Source organism: Gopherus evgoodei, chromosome 6 (assembly GCF_007399415.2).
Source record: "Gopherus evgoodei ecotype Sinaloan lineage chromosome 6, rGopEvg1_v1.p, whole genome shotgun sequence".
Taxonomy (NCBI): domain Eukaryota; kingdom Metazoa; phylum Chordata; order Testudines; family Testudinidae; genus Gopherus; species Gopherus evgoodei.
This window is the reverse complement of record NC_044327.1, coordinates 106,148,350-106,167,929: the sequence shown is the minus strand read 5'-3', so window position 1 is coordinate 106,167,929 and position 19,580 is coordinate 106,148,350. Positions and strand designations below refer to the sequence as shown.

The 19,580-nt window shown below is 41.1% G+C and overlaps 1 protein-coding gene across 1 annotated transcript in view; it reads right to left on the bottom strand.

The window, feature by feature from the left end:
- Positions 1–6,436: 6,436 nt before the first annotated feature.
- PAIP1 (poly(A) binding protein interacting protein 1) overlaps positions 6,437–19,580 on the bottom strand; it is a 37,556-nt gene continuing 24,412 nt past the window's right edge. Inside the window, exons 7-11 of the mRNA XM_030566372.1 lie at positions 17,434–17,540; positions 14,094–14,211; positions 13,870–13,924; positions 11,877–11,970; positions 6,437–7,821 (exon numbers count right to left, since the gene is read on the bottom strand). Coding sequence (XP_030422232.1) covers positions 7,728–7,821; positions 11,877–11,970; positions 13,870–13,924; positions 14,094–14,211; positions 17,434–17,540 — 468 coding nt within the window. The 3' untranslated portion in view covers positions 6,437–7,727. The remainder of the gene's footprint in view (positions 7,822–11,876; positions 11,971–13,869; positions 13,925–14,093; positions 14,212–17,433; positions 17,541–19,580) is intronic.

Below are 19,580 nucleotides of genomic sequence, written 5' to 3'. Positions count from 1 at the left end.
GTGGGGGGAGGGGAAAGGGGGAGAGGGAGGCTTAGTGATCTTATCAGCAGAAGAGTGCAGGCAGTGTCCCAGTGAACAGGACAGGGCACCACCCTGTAAAATACCCTTTACAGATCTAAGTCAAGTCTCCCAATTTGACTGAGTGTCTCTTGATTTTTGGCACCATCTGTTGGACTCCTGAGCAGCTGCTTCATTCTTTCAATTACAAAATCTGCGGACCTCAAGGAAAGGCACATTAGGCAGTCTCTCTATAATTGGCTTCTTCCAGGTAAGGTCTCTATTGATAAAGCACTGGAGGATTAGCCATATAAATACCAACATAGGAAGGCTCTACCAGTAGGTGTCTAGATCACAGCCACCAAGCTGCTGCAGCTACCACACATGAAGGAAATGTGACATAGGCCTGGTCTACACTACGCGTTTAAACCGAATTTAGCAGCGTTAAACCGATTTAACCCTGCACCCGTCCACACAATGAGGCCCTTTATATCGATATAAAGGGCTCTTTAAACTGGTTTCTGTACTCCTCCCTGGCGAGAGGAGTAGCACGGAAATCGGTACTGCCATGTCGGATTAGGGTTAGTGTGGCCGCAAATCGACGGTATTGGCCTCTGGGTGGTATCCCACAGTGCACCATTGTGACCGCTCTGGAAAGCCATCTGAACTCGGATGCACTGGCCAGGTAAACAGGAAAAGCCCTGCGAATTTTTGAATTTCATTTCCCGTTTGGCCAGCGTGGAGAGCTCACCAGCACAGGTGACCACACAGAGCTCATCAGCACAGGTAACAACGAAGTCTTCTGAGAACCGAAAAAGAGCTCCAGCATGGACCGCACAGGAGGTACTGGATCTGATCGCTGTATGGGGAGAGGATTCCGTGCTAACAGAACTCCGTTCCAAAAGACGAAATGAAAAAACATTTGAAAAAATTTCCAAGGCCATGCTGCAGAGAGGCCACACGAGGGACTCAGTACAGTGCCGTATGAAAGTTAAGCAGCTCAGACAAGCCTACCAAAAAAGCAAACGGAAAGTCTGAGGCAGGGCCGAAAACATGCCGCTTCTACGCTGAGCTGCATGCAATTCTAGGGGGGTCCACCAACACTACCCCACCCCTGTCCGTGGATTCCGAGGTGGGGGTGGTAATCTCAGCCATAGTTGAGGATTCTGCGGACAGGGAAGATGAGATGGAGGAAGAGGAGGATGAGCTTGCAGAGAGCACACAGCACTCCGTTCTCCCCAACAGCCAGGAGTTTTTTCTCACCCTGACGGAATTACCCTCCCAGCCCTCCCAAGCCACTATCCCACACAATGAAGCCATGGAAGGGACCTCTGGTGAGTGTACCTGTGTAAATATAAAACATGGTTTAAAAGCAAGTGTTTTTAATGATTAATTTGCCCTGAGGACTTGGGATGCATTCACGGCCAGTACAGTTACTGGAAAAGTCTGTTAACATGTCTGGAGATAGAGTGGAAATCCTCCAGAGACATCTCCATGAAGCTCTCCTAGAGGTACTCCAAAAGCCTTTGCAGAAGGTTTCTGGGCAGGGCAGCCTTATTCCATCCTCCATGGTAGGACACTTGACCACGCCATGCATGTAGCAAGTAATCTGGTATCACTGCATGACAAAGCCTAGCTGCGTATGGTCCCAGTGTTTGCTAGCATTGAAGCATCATCCGTTCTTTATCTCGCTGTGTTATTCTCAGGAGAGTGATATCGTTCATAGTAACCTGATTGAAATTCCACAATTAAATTAAGGGGACAGAGATGGCCATTCCTACTGGGCTGTTTGCCTGTTGCTTAAAAGAAATCCTTCCTTGCAGGTAGCCAAGCAGGGGGGAGCGGGTGATTGGCGCTGAGCTTTTTAGTGTTTGGGTAGCAGGGATCTTCCATACTAGGCACGTGGTGGGAGGGTGCGGGGAGGGTGGCTAGCAGCGATCTTCCATGATACTAGGCACGTGGTGGGAGGAGGGGTAAAGCGATCATCCCAGAGAATTGGATGGGGAGGTGGTTTCTGCTGCTGCAGGTTAACAGAAAAGAAGCAGCACTGAACAGGCTTTGCTTGCTGTTTGGTAAAGGAGGGCGCTGGATATATGAAGGCTGCAGAAGACAATGGCTTACCATAGCCGCATGCAAGCCGAATTCTGCTGCCCGGACCTGCGTCTGTGAAATCTCTAACACCAGAGCCGCAGGCACTCAATATTAAGATGCAAAATGCGACCTTGTAGTCAAATCACATGTGCTATGTAAAGTGAATAGTATTGTTCACTGTGAAAGAGTATAAGCATTGTTCTGTAAAATGTATCTTTTTAAATACTCCTCTCCCTTTTTTCCCTCCCTCATGCAGCTGCAAATTTTTCAAGCCTCCCTACTCCATCCCAAAGGCTCTCTCAGATAAGGTGGTGGGAAAAAAAGACATGAGACAAAATGTTCTCAGAAATCATGGAAGTGACCTGCAATAAAAGAGCTCATCTGAACGAGTGGAAGGACATGGTATCAAATTACAGGAAAGATGCCAGTGAACATGAGGACAGGAGGGACACTCGAGATGAGAAGTGTAGGCAGGAAGATCAGCGGTGGCGGGATGCAACTCTGGGGCTGCTGCGTGATCAAACTGACATGCTCCAGCATCTGGTGGAGCTCCAGGACAGCAGCACGATCAGAGTGCCGCTGCAGCTCCTGTATAACCACCCTCACCATCTTCCACATCCTCCTCATCCAGATGTGTAAGAACACATGGAGGGAGGCTCCGTGCACCCGCCCACTCACCCCCGTGGACAGCCCAACCAAAAGGCTCTCATTATTATGACATTTTTTTAGTGGTCTTTTCCTTCTCTCCTATCCTCCTCCCAAAGCACACCTGGGCTACCTTGTCAGTTCTCTGCCTCGTTTTATAATGAATTAATAAAGAATACATGATTTTTAAACGATAGTGACTTTATTTCCTTAAGCAAGCTGTAATCTAAGGGGCAGGGTGGGTTGCTTACAGGGGATGAGTCAATCAAAGGTGGGGGAGGTTCATCAAGGGGAAACAAACAGCAGTCACACCATATCCTGGCCCATGATGAAACTCGTTTTCAAAGCTTCTCTGATGCACACCACTTCCTGGTGTGCTCTTCTAATCGCCCTGGTGTCTGGCTGCGCATAATCAGCGGCCAGGTGATTTGCCTCAGCCTCCCATCCCGCCATAAAGGTCTCCCCTTACTCTCACAGAGATTGTTATTGCTGCTTGCTGTGTGCTGCACAATGGGGACATTGGTTTGGCTGAGGTCTGAGTGAGTCACTAATGTGCGCCAGTGCACCTTTAAATGGCCAAATGCACATTCTACCACCATCCTGCACTTGCTCAGCCTGTAGTTGAACAGCTCCTGCCTACTGTCCAGGCTGCCTGTATATGGCTTCATGAGCCATGGCATCAAGGGGTAGGCTGGGTTCCCCAGGCATTTCAACATCTCCAACTGTTATTTTCTGGTCTGGGAAGTAATTCTCTTGCTGCAGCTGTTTAAACAGAATAGTGTTCCTGAAGACATGAGCGTCATGAACCCTTCTGGCCATCCCATGTGGATGCTGGTGAAACGTCCCTTGTGATCCACCAGTGCTTGCAGCACCACTGAAAAGTACCCCTTGTGGTTTATGTACTGGGTACCCTGGTGCCAAGATAGAACCCATATCCCTATCTATTGCCCCACCACGCAGTTAGGGAATCCCACTGCAGCAAAGCCATCCACTATGACCTGCATGTTTCCCAGAGTCACAACCTTTCGTAGCAGCAGCTTAATGATTGCTTTGGCTAGTTGCATCACAGCAGCCCCCACAGTAGATTTTTCCACTCCAAATTGATTCCCAACTGACTGGTAGCTGTCTGGCATTGCAAGCTTCAAGAGGGCTATTGCCTCTCGCTTCTCAACTGTGAGGGCTGCTCTCATCTTGGTATTCTGGCGTTTCAGGGTAGAGGAAAGCAAGTCACAAAGTTCCATGGAAGTGCCCTTACGCATGCGAAAGTTTCACAGCCACTTGGAATTGTCCCAAACCTGCAAAACTATGCGGTCCCACCAGCCTTTGCTTGTTTCCCGGGCCCAAAATCGACGTTCAATGGCTAGAACCTGCCCCATTACCAGCAGGATCTCCAAAGTGCAGGGGCCTGAGGTTTGAGAGAATTCTGTGTCTACGTCCTCACCACTCTTGTCGCCGCTCCACCGTAGCCGCCACCTCCTCGCCTGGTTTTGCAGGTCCTAGTTCAGCACGGACTGCACAAGAATGCGCGAGGTGTTTACAAAGTCCATGATTGCTGTCTTGAGCTCAGCAGGGTCCATGATTGCTGTGCTACGGCCTTTGCACAGTTCACCCAGGAAAAAAGGCACGAAACGGTTGTCTGCTTGCTTTCATTGAGGGAGGGGTGATGCTGTACCCAGAACCACCCGCGACAAAATGGTTTTTGCCCCATCAGGCACTGGGATCTCAACCCAGCATTCCAATGGGCGGGGGAGACTGCGGGAACTATGGGATAGCTAACCACAGTGCAATGCTCTGGAAATCGACGCCAGCCTTGGTACATGGACGCACACTGCCGAATTAATGTGCTTAGTGTGGCCGCGTGCACTCGACTTTATACAATCTGTTTTAAAAAACGGTTTCTGTAAAATTGGTATAATCCCGTAGTGTAGACATACCCATAGAAGAGCCAAACCAGGAGAATAGGCATTTGATTGTGTAAGCTAGAGAAAGAGAAAAAGCCATGCACATATACAGAGCTTGAGGAGTGGGGAGGAGAGCCAGAAAACAGAGCCAATGTCAGGTGCTCAAGACTCTTGACCAGCAGTTCTTGGGAAACAGTGACTGTGGATGGGGTGGCTTTCTCGAGCCAACTCTTTAGTAGCAGTGGCAGCAACAGATTCTTCTCCTACTGTATAGTCACATGCTGGAAAAGCAGCCAGGGACCAAGAAAACATTGCTGTTTCTGGATAAAACAGCAGCATAGTGAAGGTAGCTCAAGATAAAAGTCCTTCCTTCACCACTCATTGTTTCTTTAGGACCACAGTCTTCCAAGCAACACTATTGCATAGCTTCCTCCAACCCCTGAAGAAAACAGGTAGGTTTTGAATTCTCCACCAAAATTAGTTGATGGGGCTCTGCTACCCCTTGTTCTCACTCCCCAGCTGGCCTATTAAAAAAAAAAAAAGCAGACAGGAATTTTGACTGACTTGTTAGGAGTTAGGCTAGCAACTGGAACACTGCTCAGCTGCCTGCTGGTTTCTACCAGTGAAGTCTTCAGCTTGGAAGCCTCCCGCTTACATCCAGAAGTGGGGACAGAGGCAAGAGAAAACAGCAAAAATCAGTTTAAAACCTACTTTAAAACCCTCTTGTGAGAGACTTATTGATATAACAAATAAGAAACACCTGAATTAAGTTTGGGGTTCCCTGTATTAAAAATGTAATTGTGTACGCATTGCTGTGGAATTGTATTAAACGTCACTCGAAGACTGACCAATGCAATCTCTGGAAAGGATCAGGAATGTCAAAGGACTTTTTAGGACAATGTGTGTTGAAGTGGATTTCCTAGGAAATACTTGGGGTTTGGAATGCAATGATCTACCTCTGAGTCCATCCTTTTGAAACTGTGACTTGAGAAAAACCCATTGTCTATTGATTACCTTTTCCTGGAAAACTCCAGATCAAAGACCCCTGAACTGTATAAAGAATGGACTAAAAACTTTTTTGGGGGGGCGGGGGGGGGAACAGAGAAGCCTGCTTAGTTGGGAATAACACAGTGAAGGCAGGGAACTGTTCAGCCTGGAAATACCCTGGTCAGGAGTGAGAGAGAGAGAGAGGTCTCCATCCAAGAGAGGCAACAGCCTGGGAAACAGGAAGCCTGAGAGCAGATACTCTTGCTGAACCATTAAGGGGAAAAATACAGGTGCAATTTGACCCAAACAGAGACCATGATAAAGGCCTGATTTAAAAAAAAATAATTGGGGAAGAGGTGTTAAAACAAGTTGGGTTTGGATGAAATGTTCTTTTCAAGAAAACTGCTTTGATGGATCTAGTTATATTATTTCTATGGTGATGTACTTCTACCTGAAAATGGCCAGAATAGATGTATAAGGGAAATTTAATTAATTTATTCTTACCTGCAAATTCCAGATTGTGTATGTACATTTTTAAATGCAAACATTGTATCTGTATATATGTATTGTCCTTTTATGAATTTGCTTTTCAAATCTGTACTACAGAAAAAAATTCTCAATGCAGTTGTGTAATAAAAAAATGTTAATTTGCTGCCTTCTTGCAAGTATAATTTGTTAAATGCTTGAATACGAGATATTAAGTTGATTCAGTATTAGGCACTGAGTACACTGACACTTAAAATAAACTGGGGAAACAAAAAATTCTAATCAATTTTTTTTTTTGAAACTAGGAAAAGAAAAGCATAATGAAAATATTCCAAAGGAAACAAAGCTAGCTCAGTTTTATTTTTCAAAACTTACTCTGAACTAATATGCTAAACAAATAAACAGCAAGAAAATGTAGTCAATGCTAATGGTATTAGCTGACGCACAAATTATTGTACCAAATGTATTACAGTGCAATATTAACAGAACTATTTACATGCATATTTACAACATGTGTTTTCTTCACATCAGCTATTTTACTTACTTCTTGGGAAGTTGGAAACATATGCATTTTGAGTTTGGTAATGGGTTCTACTTCATCTATCCAATACCAAATAGCATGAACCACTACAACTGAATTATAGGCAATAAGAAGAATTGTCTTTGGGTATTTCAGAAAAACTACAAAAATTAGATGAGACAAGCAGCAGTTGACTTCAGAATTTGTTAATACATCTGAAATGTAAAAATTGACACAAACCAAACTATGGAATCAACACAATCAATTGCATAAATTAGAGGACTAAGGAGTGTCCTGGGGCTCTCTCAGAAGGGTAGACATGTTAATCATGTTATCACATTCAAGAATACATAGATTCAAAGCTGCACACGTTGTAAAGCCTGGGCTAAAACCTAGTTAGATTAATGTTTTCTTGTAGAAGAATGCAAAATATTTAGCAGAAGCTTCTGCTTGTAAATAGACAAGTGTTCTTAAAGCACCTGGCTTCCAAAGCAGTGCTTGCGTATTAATGATGTCGCATATTAAAAATGTTTATTCCAGAAAAGAACCCCAAATACCACCACACACGTTGGGAAAACAACAACTAGCTTTTTTCATGATTGTGATACACATTTAAAAAAAAAAAAAAATCTACCCATCTGTAGTTGAGTTTCCTAACCTAAAAATATGTAATACCAGAAAACTCCTGTATCATAAAAAGGGTGAGGCAATCCTAGTGTATACTAAAATAAGTGAGCAATTTATTTTTAACTCAAGGTTTTCATTTCTTCCAAGAGAAATTTAGCATTTAATGGGACAGTTCCGAGTTAGTAAAATTTTATTTCCATGTGATACTTTTCATAACAATTTTATTGCAGCCAAAACATTGTTCATTTAACTGTACATAAAATAAACTATGATATATACACAACATTTTAAGTTACAGGGCATAAGTTTACAATTTTTGGCAGATTCAGTTTAACAAAATGGAAATTGCATAACTTTAATACTCAGAGAAACTCAACAACCTTAATTTGGTATACATGTGACAAGTTCTCTTGGTTTTCCGTTTACTAATCATACCTAAACTGCTTTATTAAGCTAATATTGTGCATAACATCTCACTGTTTTCTCTTACGTTCCGATTCTAAGCAGAATTTTTCATATGCTTCTTCAATTTCTGGATCCATCTCATCATCGATGTCATCAAAGTACCTGCAACAAAAATTAAAAAAACAAAAAAACCCACAATCATACTGGTACACTATATTTGTACAGTTTTCTTTTAAGAAAAAAAGTATACAGAGAAACAGAAAACAGATTAAATTGCAAGGTATTCTTTGGAGAAAAACATCTTTTCATAAATAATCGTCAATATACCACAACTCTAAGGGTAAAAAAGTCAAGGTCACAGACAATACACTGCCATGTTGGGACAATGTTTGGTAACAAAGTGGATAGTGACACATACTGTATAACCAAAACTATTTCCTGCCATATCTAGGATATCCTTGGAGATTTGACATGTCTGTTCAGTTTATGAGATTCAGTGGTGACACATCATAAAGTCATATGGTTACAGGCTCTGGCATAAAGCCTCTTGGGAAAAAAAAAAAAGCCTGCATTCTCCAATGGCCTTTGCATTGGACCAAATACTATGATTACAACTTTATATTTGTCATTTCAGGACCTTTGAGTATTTAAACAGTGCAACTCCAACACTAGTATTTATTTTACAAGTAACCACCCAATAAGCCATTTTTATTTGTTTTATAGCTTTCTTATAAATAAGCTTGACAAAAACCTTTGAATTACAGAATGATTATTACTACATTCATGACCCAAAACAACTTTCCTGCACGAATTCAGTAATGCATACTTGCTGATCTATATGCATAAGAAAATGACACATTCTGTCAACTTCCCAGCTCAAATACTGTATCCAATTTTTATTCATATACCATGACAAATTAATTTGTCCCATTAGGAGTCTAGAAAGTGGATTATTAGGTCCTGTGTACTCAGATTCCACAGCTTCAAAAATTTGCTACTTAAATCAACTACTAATGCAAAATTGTTCAGTATAATTTAAGACCCTGGTCCTGCAACGCAAACCATGCAGGTGGAGCTATGCACCCATTAAGGGTATATCTACACAGCAAAGAAAAACCTGTGCCTGGTTGCTGCCCGCCGACACGGGCTCACAAGGCTATTTCATTGCTATGCAGACTTCTGGGCTCGGGGTGGAGACCAAGCTCTAGGTTTCTCCCACCCTTCAGGTCCTAGAGACCAAGCTCCAGCCTGAGCCCGGAAGCCTATACAGAAATGAACAGCTCGCAGCCCGAGCCCCATGAGCCTGAATCGGGTGGCACAGGCCAGGCATAGGTTTTTCTTTGCTATGTAAACATACCTTTAGAGCCCCACTGAGGTCAGCGGGCCTCAGTGAAGCACCAGCAATTTGCCACTGCAGTTCTCAATGCAGAATCAGGGTTTAAGCCAGGGGTCGGCAACCTCTGGCATGCGTCTTGCCAGGGTAAGCACCCTGGTGGGCTGGCCCAGTTTACTTGCCGCATCAGCAGGTTCAGCCGACCACGGCTCCCACTGGCCACAGTTCGCTGTCCCAGGCCAACGGGGGCGGCGGGAAGCCGCGGCCAGCACATCCCTCACCCGTGCCACTTCCCGGCCCCATTGGGCTGGGACAGCGAACCACGGCCAGCAGGAGCAGTGGTCAGCCGAACCTGCTGACTTGGCAGATAAACTGGCCTGGCCCGCCAGGGTGCTTACCCTGGAGAGCTGCATGCCAGAGGTTGCCGATCCTTGGTTTAAGCTGTCACTTCTAGCCTTTTGGGTTGTGAAAAATCCTTTAAAATGCAAACTGAATTGAAAGGAATGCAATGTCTCCCCAATGCAGAGTCTGCAACAATGTATTTGAGACAGGTGAAAATCATTGAAATCAGTGGGTGAAGCCCTGAAACCTGATGACAGAGTCAAGACTTGATTATTTCACTGCTTCTCATTGTAATAAAAACTTCCAGCAAGTGTCCATGTCTATCAGTTTCATTCAGTAGTGGTTACTGCTGTGAGGGCAGTGGAGTGGCTGGTTGCTGTTAAGTACTGGGATGTATCCCTTTTTTCTAGAAAGGAAGCACCGAGACTAACAACCAAACCCTACTCCCACACATCCCTGTGTTCCCAAAAGCCTCAACTGTTATCTCATGAGTGGAAAAAGCCCCCAGCAACAGTGTAGTTACGCACTGTCATTAACATTTGTAGAAAACTGAAAGTGTAGTGATACCGTGAAATTCAGGGTTAAAATAAATTCAAGGGATATTGCACTGATTATTCCTTTTCAGGTTAAATTCAATAAAAAGCTTCTATTTTTAAAATTTACCTGAAGTTTACCACAGAATTTAGTGTCCAAGTGTTACAGAAACCAAAGCCAGCTGTGATACAGAACTGCAGCCCAACTTGTAGTACAGTACAAGAGGAGTTTGACCATTATCCATTGACATTATCTTTCTCAAACACCCACCATTTCCCCAAACAAATACTAATTAAACAACCGTATTCAGAAAAAAAAAATGTATAGAAGTTTGTCCATCTCAAACTGGTCTCCAATTTGCTGACATATGAAAGATTGCAACCTTAATTCAGTTGCCTTATTTGTCTCTATTATGATAGTCTAACAATTACATGATCACATACTCTTTTTTCCACATGACCCTTGTCTCTTTCAGTGTACAGGCTAGATTGTGCTCTGGGACTGAATCAAGGCTGTCTACTGATGGGGGCTACTGCGCCTCTAAGGTGTCTCTCACCTCATTCATTGCAGAAGCTTAAAGGTGTGTACTGACTGAGGCAACGGACTGCAGGAAGACAAAGGATAGTCTGTCTCCCTATTAAGGCATTTGAATGCTGCCTTGGAGAATTAGATTCTCTCTCTGCCCCTACTACAGAGTTCCTATGTGAAGCTGGACAAGTCACTTAAACCAGATTTTTCACAAATGGCCACTAACTGTGTGTTCCTCATTTTCTGGGTTTCTGACCTGAGACTGTGGGGTTTGTTTTGTAGAAGTGCCAAGAACTCAAAGCTGAAACTGACGTCAATGGGAGCTGTGCTCTGAACAAGTGAAGTACTATATCATGCTAAATACTCAGGCTGCGGGGTGGGGGGGAGAGAAAAGGGGGGAGAAAGAGGGAGAAATCAGGCCTAGGCATCTCATACTAGGCACCCAAAAGTTAGTGGACACTTCTGATCTTAGTCTTTCTATGCCTCAGTTCTCCATCTCTAAAATAGGGATAATACCAATACAACAACTCACAGGAGTGATGTGAAGACATATCTTTGTGAAGCATTCAGATATTATAGTCATAAGCACTGTACAAAAGCCAATGAGGAAGTTGGTAATTCTGTATGTAGAGCATAATTTGAACAGTATGCAGTTAATAAGGCATGCGGCTATGAGGATAAAATGAAATACTGAATGGTAGCTAATTTAGTTCATGTTGTTCAGCCTGTGCACTGAATGAGGCAGTGGTTCTGTGAGGAAAAAATAAAATAGGGTGATGTAATTAAAGACGATCATAATGCAGACATAGAAGGAGACCAAATTAAGGTTGCACAGGAAACTAATTATGGCATTTCATAACTTTTGAGTGGTTCACTTTGGAACATTAATGTTCTATAGTTTTTAGTGTTTAATTAATTATATGTAGTTCACACAATGCAGCCAAGGTTACACTGCTGTGGAAATAAATACTGATTTCCCAACTTAGATGTTTAGCACTCTCCACTGTTTACCACCATAACCCTCAATACAATGCTTTGTATTTTGTGTAGCACCTGTGCTCTCAAAACTGCAACGCTCTATTCTGGGCATAAGACTATACTCTATTTTTTTGTAAAATTAGTTCTTGGATGGCTCAAACAATGCCAGACCTCCATTCCACCTACCCCTCCTCACCTCATCCTTCTCTCTCCTCTCTATTCATGCATGTCTTCTCCTATTTTATTACTGTTACCCCAACCCAAACATGTTATGTCTACGTAGTATTGTCTGGTCTTGCGGCTTTGACAAATTACATAAATATCTTTTAGAGATCCCACGAAGCATGTGATATTTGGAAACATATCCAAGCTGTGAGGCATGTACCTTTTTGAACTTTTCATTGCGCTTCTTTATGAAAAAAATTAATAAAAATTTAAACAAAAAAACTGAAATGCAACGTATAGATATTTTTGAGCAAAAGTAGACTAAAACAAAACATACGGATCTCCAGCCCCTGATAAGTCTGTTCCGTTTTCCTCATAATCTGGAAAGAAATCCTCTCTGTCAAGCAACTCTTGATATTTCTCTTGATAATCTAGAAAAGAAAAAAAATTTTAAGTTTATACATAGTCTACTTTTAACATACGATTGTTTCTCAGAGGTCTTGCAAAATTAGAAAATAATTTAAAATAGAGTAAGATTAGTCCAGAACCAGAAGCATAGGTGGGGGGGGGGGGAATGGAGGAGCAGCTGCTCCCCCACCAAGCACAAGCGGTGCTTTAATTTTACTCACTCAGGAATGGGGAAAAAATAAAAAAGGTGCCACTCGCTGTGGCACTTTTACTGATGGGGCGGCGTTCCGGGTCTTCGGCAACGGGACCTTCACTCGCTTCAGGTGTCTTCGGTGGCACTGAAGCGTCATTGCCGAAATGCCACCGAAGACCTGCGGAGCGAGTGAAGGTCACGCCGCTGAGGTGCCACCAAAGACCCAGAGCACTGCCCCTTCAGTAAAAGCACCGCAGCAAGTGGCTCCTTTTTTTTTCCCCCGTTCCCCTTCTTCCCTTCTGGCTATGCCACTGTCCAGCACCCAATGATGCAGTATGAAGATGGCCTTTTTATTAGACTCTATAAACAACGAGATATGTATAACACAGGGAAGTGATCTTCCTGTCTAATTTCAATGTTGCATGCAGTGTTGTCATTAATATCCTGGGACCTTCACTGCTATAGCAAGGTGGATGAGGTAGTATCTTTCACTGGACCTACTTCTCTTGATGAGATGGATATGTTTTCGAGCTTACACAGAGCTCTTCTTCAGGCCCGGGAAATATACTCAGAATGCCATAGCTAAATACAAGATGGAACAGACTGTTTAGCATAGCTGACACATATTTCAAGGGACCATTCAAGATGAAGTGGCCCATTAGCACCCCTCTAGTCATAGGGAGGAAAGGAAGGGAGGGGGGAAGCAACTGAGGGGTTGTTAGTGGGTTATAGATTGTTGCAATAAGCCATAAATTCAGTCTCTATACTGTCCATGATTTTTAAAATGTCTAGAAAAATTATGAATTTAAGCTAATTTTTGTAAGTGTTCTGCAAGTTTCCTTTGATGAGGAGGATTGAAATAGTGATCCCTTTGTTGAAAAAAGAAAAAAAGAAAAAAAAAAAGAAGAAGTGTTCACGCACAGGTGATAGGGTGTTTTTCGTCTTTTCATTTTCTTGTGAGAGTTCATTCAAGAGCATAACGACTGTCTGGTTTCACCCAAATAGTGGCTATTAGGGCATTTAGTGCAGTAGACCACATGTGATAGGCATGTGTGTCTCATGGATCAAGAAAGGGGTGTTATGGAGGGTGTTAATCATTGCAGCAGTAGTGATATGTCTGCAGGTTTTGCATCTATTGTTCTGGCAGGGTCTGGTGCTGCTTTGAGTTGGTGTGTCCTGGTTTGTAGCACCAGACTCTAAAAACCATGGATTAAACAGACAGTGGATTTATGGCTTATCACTACAATCTATAACACCCTCTCCCACCCCCAAATTGGCTCATATCTCTTTCAGAGACTAAGTCATATCTGCCCAAGCCTAATGGGCTCTTTTGACCTAGTTCAGCTCTTTTCAGGGTAAAATTCTCCCAAATGATAACAGATCATGTCACAGGAGAGAAGAATAAGGAGTGCACATAAAATACAAGATGTTTTTATTCCTTCTCCATTAGCTAGAAAACAGGAAAACAACAAAGCAGGATGAGCCAGCTATCCCCCCTTAGAGAGGGAGTGATGTAAGAAGCGCTTTGCTTTTTCTCTGGTCCCCGTCTGTGGGCACACTGGAAGGATTCAATCACTTGTTTGTGTTACCGTCTTCACACTATTTGTCATTGAATCTGCATTAATTTCCATTATTTAAAAATCGTTTATACTTCGTGCCTATTTGGATAGGGCCTCCTAAACAGTCATTTTCCTAAGAAAAATATAGCTATACTAAGCTGGAGACATACCTGGGTCTGCTGCAGTGAAAGGAACACCCTCAGAGGTGTAAAATGTTGGTTCATTCTAAAATTGAAATGTCACAGTAAATTATACACATATTTAATATAAACAGGATAATCATTCTTTGCCTTTACTACTTCCAGAACATCTATCAAGGTTAACAAAATTTCTATGCATTTCTTTATGAATATACATCAACTTGAACATTTGAAGTTTCTGAGTATATTCATACCATAAAATAGTTGGGGTCATTTTCAGGTGTTGCTTCCCTATATGTTGAGGTTACATGAACTCTACCCCAGTTACTTGAGCGTAGTTCTACTAGTTTCAGTAGCATCTGTTTTACATCTCTGTAAATAGACAAAAAGCACCAACGATTGGTTAAGTACTTTGTATTAAAATGTAAAAAAAGAAACAAAAAACAAAAAAACCCAAGATTCTTTACAATCCAACGCCTCTAACACTGCATATGCTACTATTTAAGTCAAAGCCCCTTAAAATAATTTAAAGAGCATGCTTCACACATATTTATAGATAAAGGTAGGAGGAAGAGAAACAGTTGTTAAACCAGTAAGATATCAAAACCCTAGTAGTTACTAAACAAATCTACAGTAAAATGGTTTTAGGAAATCCAGCTATGTTGCCACCACAATTGATTTTGAATGAACACATATGTGAGCTAGTTTCTTACCATGGATGTAGTGAAGTAATTCTGATTGTATAACGTAATCAATTACGGGAAACACATATGCAAGAGAATCATATTGAAATGTTAAATATAGCCCCCCAGGATATTACATCTTCCACTTATGTATGACTAAACAGTATACATAATATTAATACATTCAAATGATGTTTTACATCTTTACTCACTTATGTGTTGCACAATACAATTACAAATGGCAAGTTCTCGCCCTATTTTAGCTAACACATCCACTTAGAATCAGTGCAATACAAAACAAACAACAAAAAACTATTACATTTATAAGCAACTATTTATAAAATTAGAGGCGGTAGTGTGCTTGGGGAATGGGAAAGTATGACATGTCCAAACTGTCCTCATTCCATACAATCTGCCTCATAAAAATCCTCCGTATCTTTTGGCTCAGAATAATCTCAAAATCAAGATCTATTGACATAGTGCAGCCAAGAGGATCTGAGCACCAATCACTGCCAGGAGGCACTGGAGACTGAATGGTCATGTGCTTCGAATGGAAACTGATTCCATCACCAGAGTAGCAATAAGATGGACACCTGAAGGCAAGCGAAAACGAGGCCGCCTGAAAACAACATGGTGAAGAGCTGTGGAAGCCAACCTGGAAAACCTGGGGCACAGCTAGGGAACCATTTAAAGACTTGCCAGAAACACACAGGAGTAGAGGAGCTTTGTCACCGCCCTAGACACCAGAGGCGTTATAGAAATATATGATAACGCAATACAAGAACAGTCATCATCATCATCATCATCATGTTCCCATTACACCTCTTATAAGTAAGATGAAGATTTCCCAGATGTCTACTGTATGACTGTCTAGGTTTGAGGAATCTTTCCCAAAAAAAACTTTAGTTGTTTAACTCAATCATCATCATCTTGGACTTATAGCTGAAAGTATTGCTTATAGTCCATTTTTTCCCTTACCTATTTTTGTGAAGGAAGATATTGTAGTTTAATCAATGGCAATGAAATGTGTGCAAAGACAGAAAAAAATTAAAAATGTCAGATTTCCAAGCTCACTTGTTCTAAAAAAAATAAAATTATTGATAAGCATATAGCATGATAAAATCATGAAAAGTAACAACTCACAAATTATTTAAAGTTGAGTGTTAACAGTAAGCAAAATCCAAGATACTACAAAGGCTTTTGATTTCTGTAAAGTGGCTAAAGTTGGTGCAACAGAACAAAACAATCCAATTATGTTCAGGAGGTCACAGTACTGGGTAATTGGAGGACATGGTTTTCTTTATAAAAAGTTACACTTTGAAGACAATAAATCTTTCAGATTTGTTTTGTTCCAGGATTTATTTTGGATAAATTCTCTTTCCCCATCAGGGTCTGGATGCAGGGAGATGATTTTATAATACTTTCTCTCAACTAGATCTACAGAAGGCACAAGGCTCAGGGATTTGATTTTTCCTCTCATAGTTAAAAAGATAATTGAAAAGATGATATGCAATAGACAGTGCTTCCATGTCCAGTAAAATATCAAACCTGCAGCAAGATTGAATCAAGCAGAGTCTGTAACATTCTTTTTCATGTCAGCATTGCCATCTCTGATTTTATATCAAGATGACAATTTCACTAATTATTACCCCTCCCACTGAAAAGCCTGCATAAAAAAGCTGGGGGGGGGGGAGGGATGAAAACTCAACAATATTCACTTATCTGAATTTATCTTTGACTTTTTCCTCTGGTGAGAGAGGCTTTGGTTACCATGGCTTTTGGAGGCTGTAGGTCCTCCTATTCCCAAAGATCTTGGGGATCCATAAAAATCAATCTCCTTCCATGCAAAGCCAGAAGCTCTCAGGTGTAATACCTGCCACAGGTGCTACTGAGGAGCAACAAGGCTCCTGCAGGGACAACTACTGATCCACTGGCCTTCCTCCCTCTGACAGGAGACCTGCTGTAATTGTCTGGATCCCAATATGGCTGTGTAACAGCAGCCATGGAAGGACTCAGAGGGATGGAATAAACTCCTGCCTAGATTTCTATGTAGGAGTCCAGAAGCTGAAAGTAGTAGAGTGCCATTTACCTAGCCACTCCTCCATTGTTTCTCCAACCTCTAATCAGATCCATAAGAGACAGAGGATGTACTGTGGAGGCACAATAATCATTGGGGATGATCAGTGACACTGAATAAAGTCAATAAACCCTCATATTAGTGAAGTCAATCTCCCTCACAATGTCTTTAATCAACATGTTCTATGCAAGATACTCTAGCAGGAACAGTTTTGCCACTTATAGTTATAGCATCCAACATGTCATCTTAGAAATCTAATCTTAACTCTTCTGCACAGTACTTCATTTTGAAAGTGTTGTTGGTTCAAATTAATGAATATAATGAAGAGATAAATTAGCAGTAAAATATATAATATTCATGGTATTCTATAGTAACCAACCATTGTGTATGGATTATATAAGTCTGCAAGGTGGTAAATTGTGAACAAAATCAAGAAATACCTTAACTGACAAAGTTTCTTCAACAAATGCAATAATTATAATGTCCACTATAGAAGTATAGCACTGAGAAGGTATTTTAACACCTAAGCTTAAAATCTTTATTAATTGCTTAAAATATCTGATTTATACATGTACAAAATTTCCTAATTCTTTAGAAACAGGATTTTTTGTATGGGAATGTTCTAGCATAAAGTATATTACCTCATGCCCCATAAGAACAAAGACCATTAAGGTTACTATAACTCTGAAAAGAATGCATTCTGCACATTGACACACTTACTATTTCTACTGTATTCAAATTCACATACAGCTCTGAAGAAGAAGTAGGAACACCCCACACATGAGTAAGGAAAAGCAGTGAAGAATTAATGATCAACTAATTTTTTTTCCGCACCTGCTGCAGTTTGCATCCAGGACAACATTTTCAATTCTCTGAACCATTTCATCCATATCAGTCTTTCCTTTTTCTTTCCATGCATCTTCCAAAACTGACCCGGTCAACTAAAGAAAAGAACAGAAAAAAAGCATATTTTATTAATACAAAAAGCATGTAAGTACACTACATAAAATCTTAAAAAGCAAAGTTACAGTTCATGGAATTCTGTGACAAGCGTAGACGCATTCTTTGACTACCCTAAAGGAAAAGCTAACCTTGATTTTCTAGAGGTCTTTGATTTCATAACATTACAGACTGTATAAGTTGATGAATTCTCATTAAATTGAGTTGGCAGTTCATCAAAACAGCTGGCCTTTGGTTTCTGGAAGTTTCCACTCGTTAATGCTACTTAGAAGTTGAATGAACAGCCCTATTGCCATTTATGTTATCTTCAGGACTTTACAACTAACCACAATTTGAAAATAACTCTTCAATAACCTCACAAGGCTTTAAAGCATTCACATAAGGTTCACTCTTTAAACGTGTGCACACAACCTGAAGGTATTTTTCAAGTAACAAGGACTTTTCTATTTTACTATTTTTATGATAATTATTTCCCTTCAAAAGAGGGATATATCACTGGGTTTGCCCAAAAGCCCACATATCATTGGGAAATAAGGAGCTCTTCCTAAAGTAAAGTACTTAGTGTAGGCATTACCTCATAGGTCTTGCAATTAGGCCAAAATACCATGAGAAAGATAAACTTCAATGTTATCTCAAAATTAAATTCTGCAATAAATGTAATATTTAGATTTATAACAAAAAGCTAAACAAACTGGTACTAAATTCCCAAATTCCATATTTAAAAAACAAAAGGCTTTTTCACAATATCTGAAATTAAAGAGAAAAAGAACACAGTTTGTATGCAAGGTTAGAACTTCCATGAATCACAAAAGACCAATATGGCTACAGATATGACAGAAGAAAGCAGTATGATTAGCCCTTACCTGAAATTTTTACTTTTGACTCATTTGAAATTCTATACCTGAAAGATTTCAACCCTTATTACTAAAACGTAATACATCTATTTTTTCCTATAGAACTTCTGATTGATGCATTTTATGGCAATTACTAATGTTGGTCTATCATGTATAAAGCTAGACTAAACAAACAGACTTCAATTCCAACCAGATTAATCTGGCCCTTCTTCACTCTCAGGAATCTAAATTGAGTACAATGCACCTTACTGTTGACAGCATAAAAAAAAAAAAAAAAAAAATCAAGGCCATCTTGACTGCTCTGTGCAGGGATTAACAATATCTTGGCACTCTCAAGGTATGGCTACACTCGAAACTTCAAAGCGCTGCCGCGGGAGAGCTGCCGCAGCAGCACTTTGAAGTGTGAGTGTGGTTGCAGTGCCAGTGCTGGCAGAGAGCTCTCTCGGCGCTGCAGGTACTCCACCTCCTCATGGGGATTAGCTTGCAGCACTGGGAGCCGCACTCCCAGCGCTGCGGCACTGTTTACACTGGCGCTTTACATCACTGTATCTTGCAGCGCTCGGGGGGGGGGTGTTTTTCTCACACCCCTGAGCAAGAAAGTTGCAGCACTGTAAAGAGCCAGTGTAGCCAAGGCCTCAGAAGAGCCAGGATTTGCCTGTGGTCCTTGTCAAAATTTCCCCTGCCTCCAATACTGTGTACTGCACACTAGCTGGTTGATGACCTACAGTCTCAGAGTTGCTATATTTCACTGGTGCTCTCTCATATTTTATATATGTTAAACTGTTTTGGGATCCTTTGAGATTATAGTTACTATATACAAAGTAAAATATTTTTTAAGTTACAGTGCTATATTTTCTGTAGTTAGAAAATGCCACTTAATTGTTGCCAAGTTAAATCCCATATAATACCCAATTAACAAAAGATAGCAAAACTTCTTTTAATATAGAACGATTCTGCTGGTACCACCGTTTTAGATGAATAATTTTGAAATGCATGTTTGTCCTGATGACTTCAACAAACAAACAAAAAAAATATCAAGTCTACTGTATTTTGTTAAGCCAACTACAATCAAATATTTGATTAGTAGTTTTAACTTGTAACTGAGGGCAGATATCCATGGTCACTGGAAGCCAGAGAGTTATTTGTATTACCTTAATGGAAAAGGCC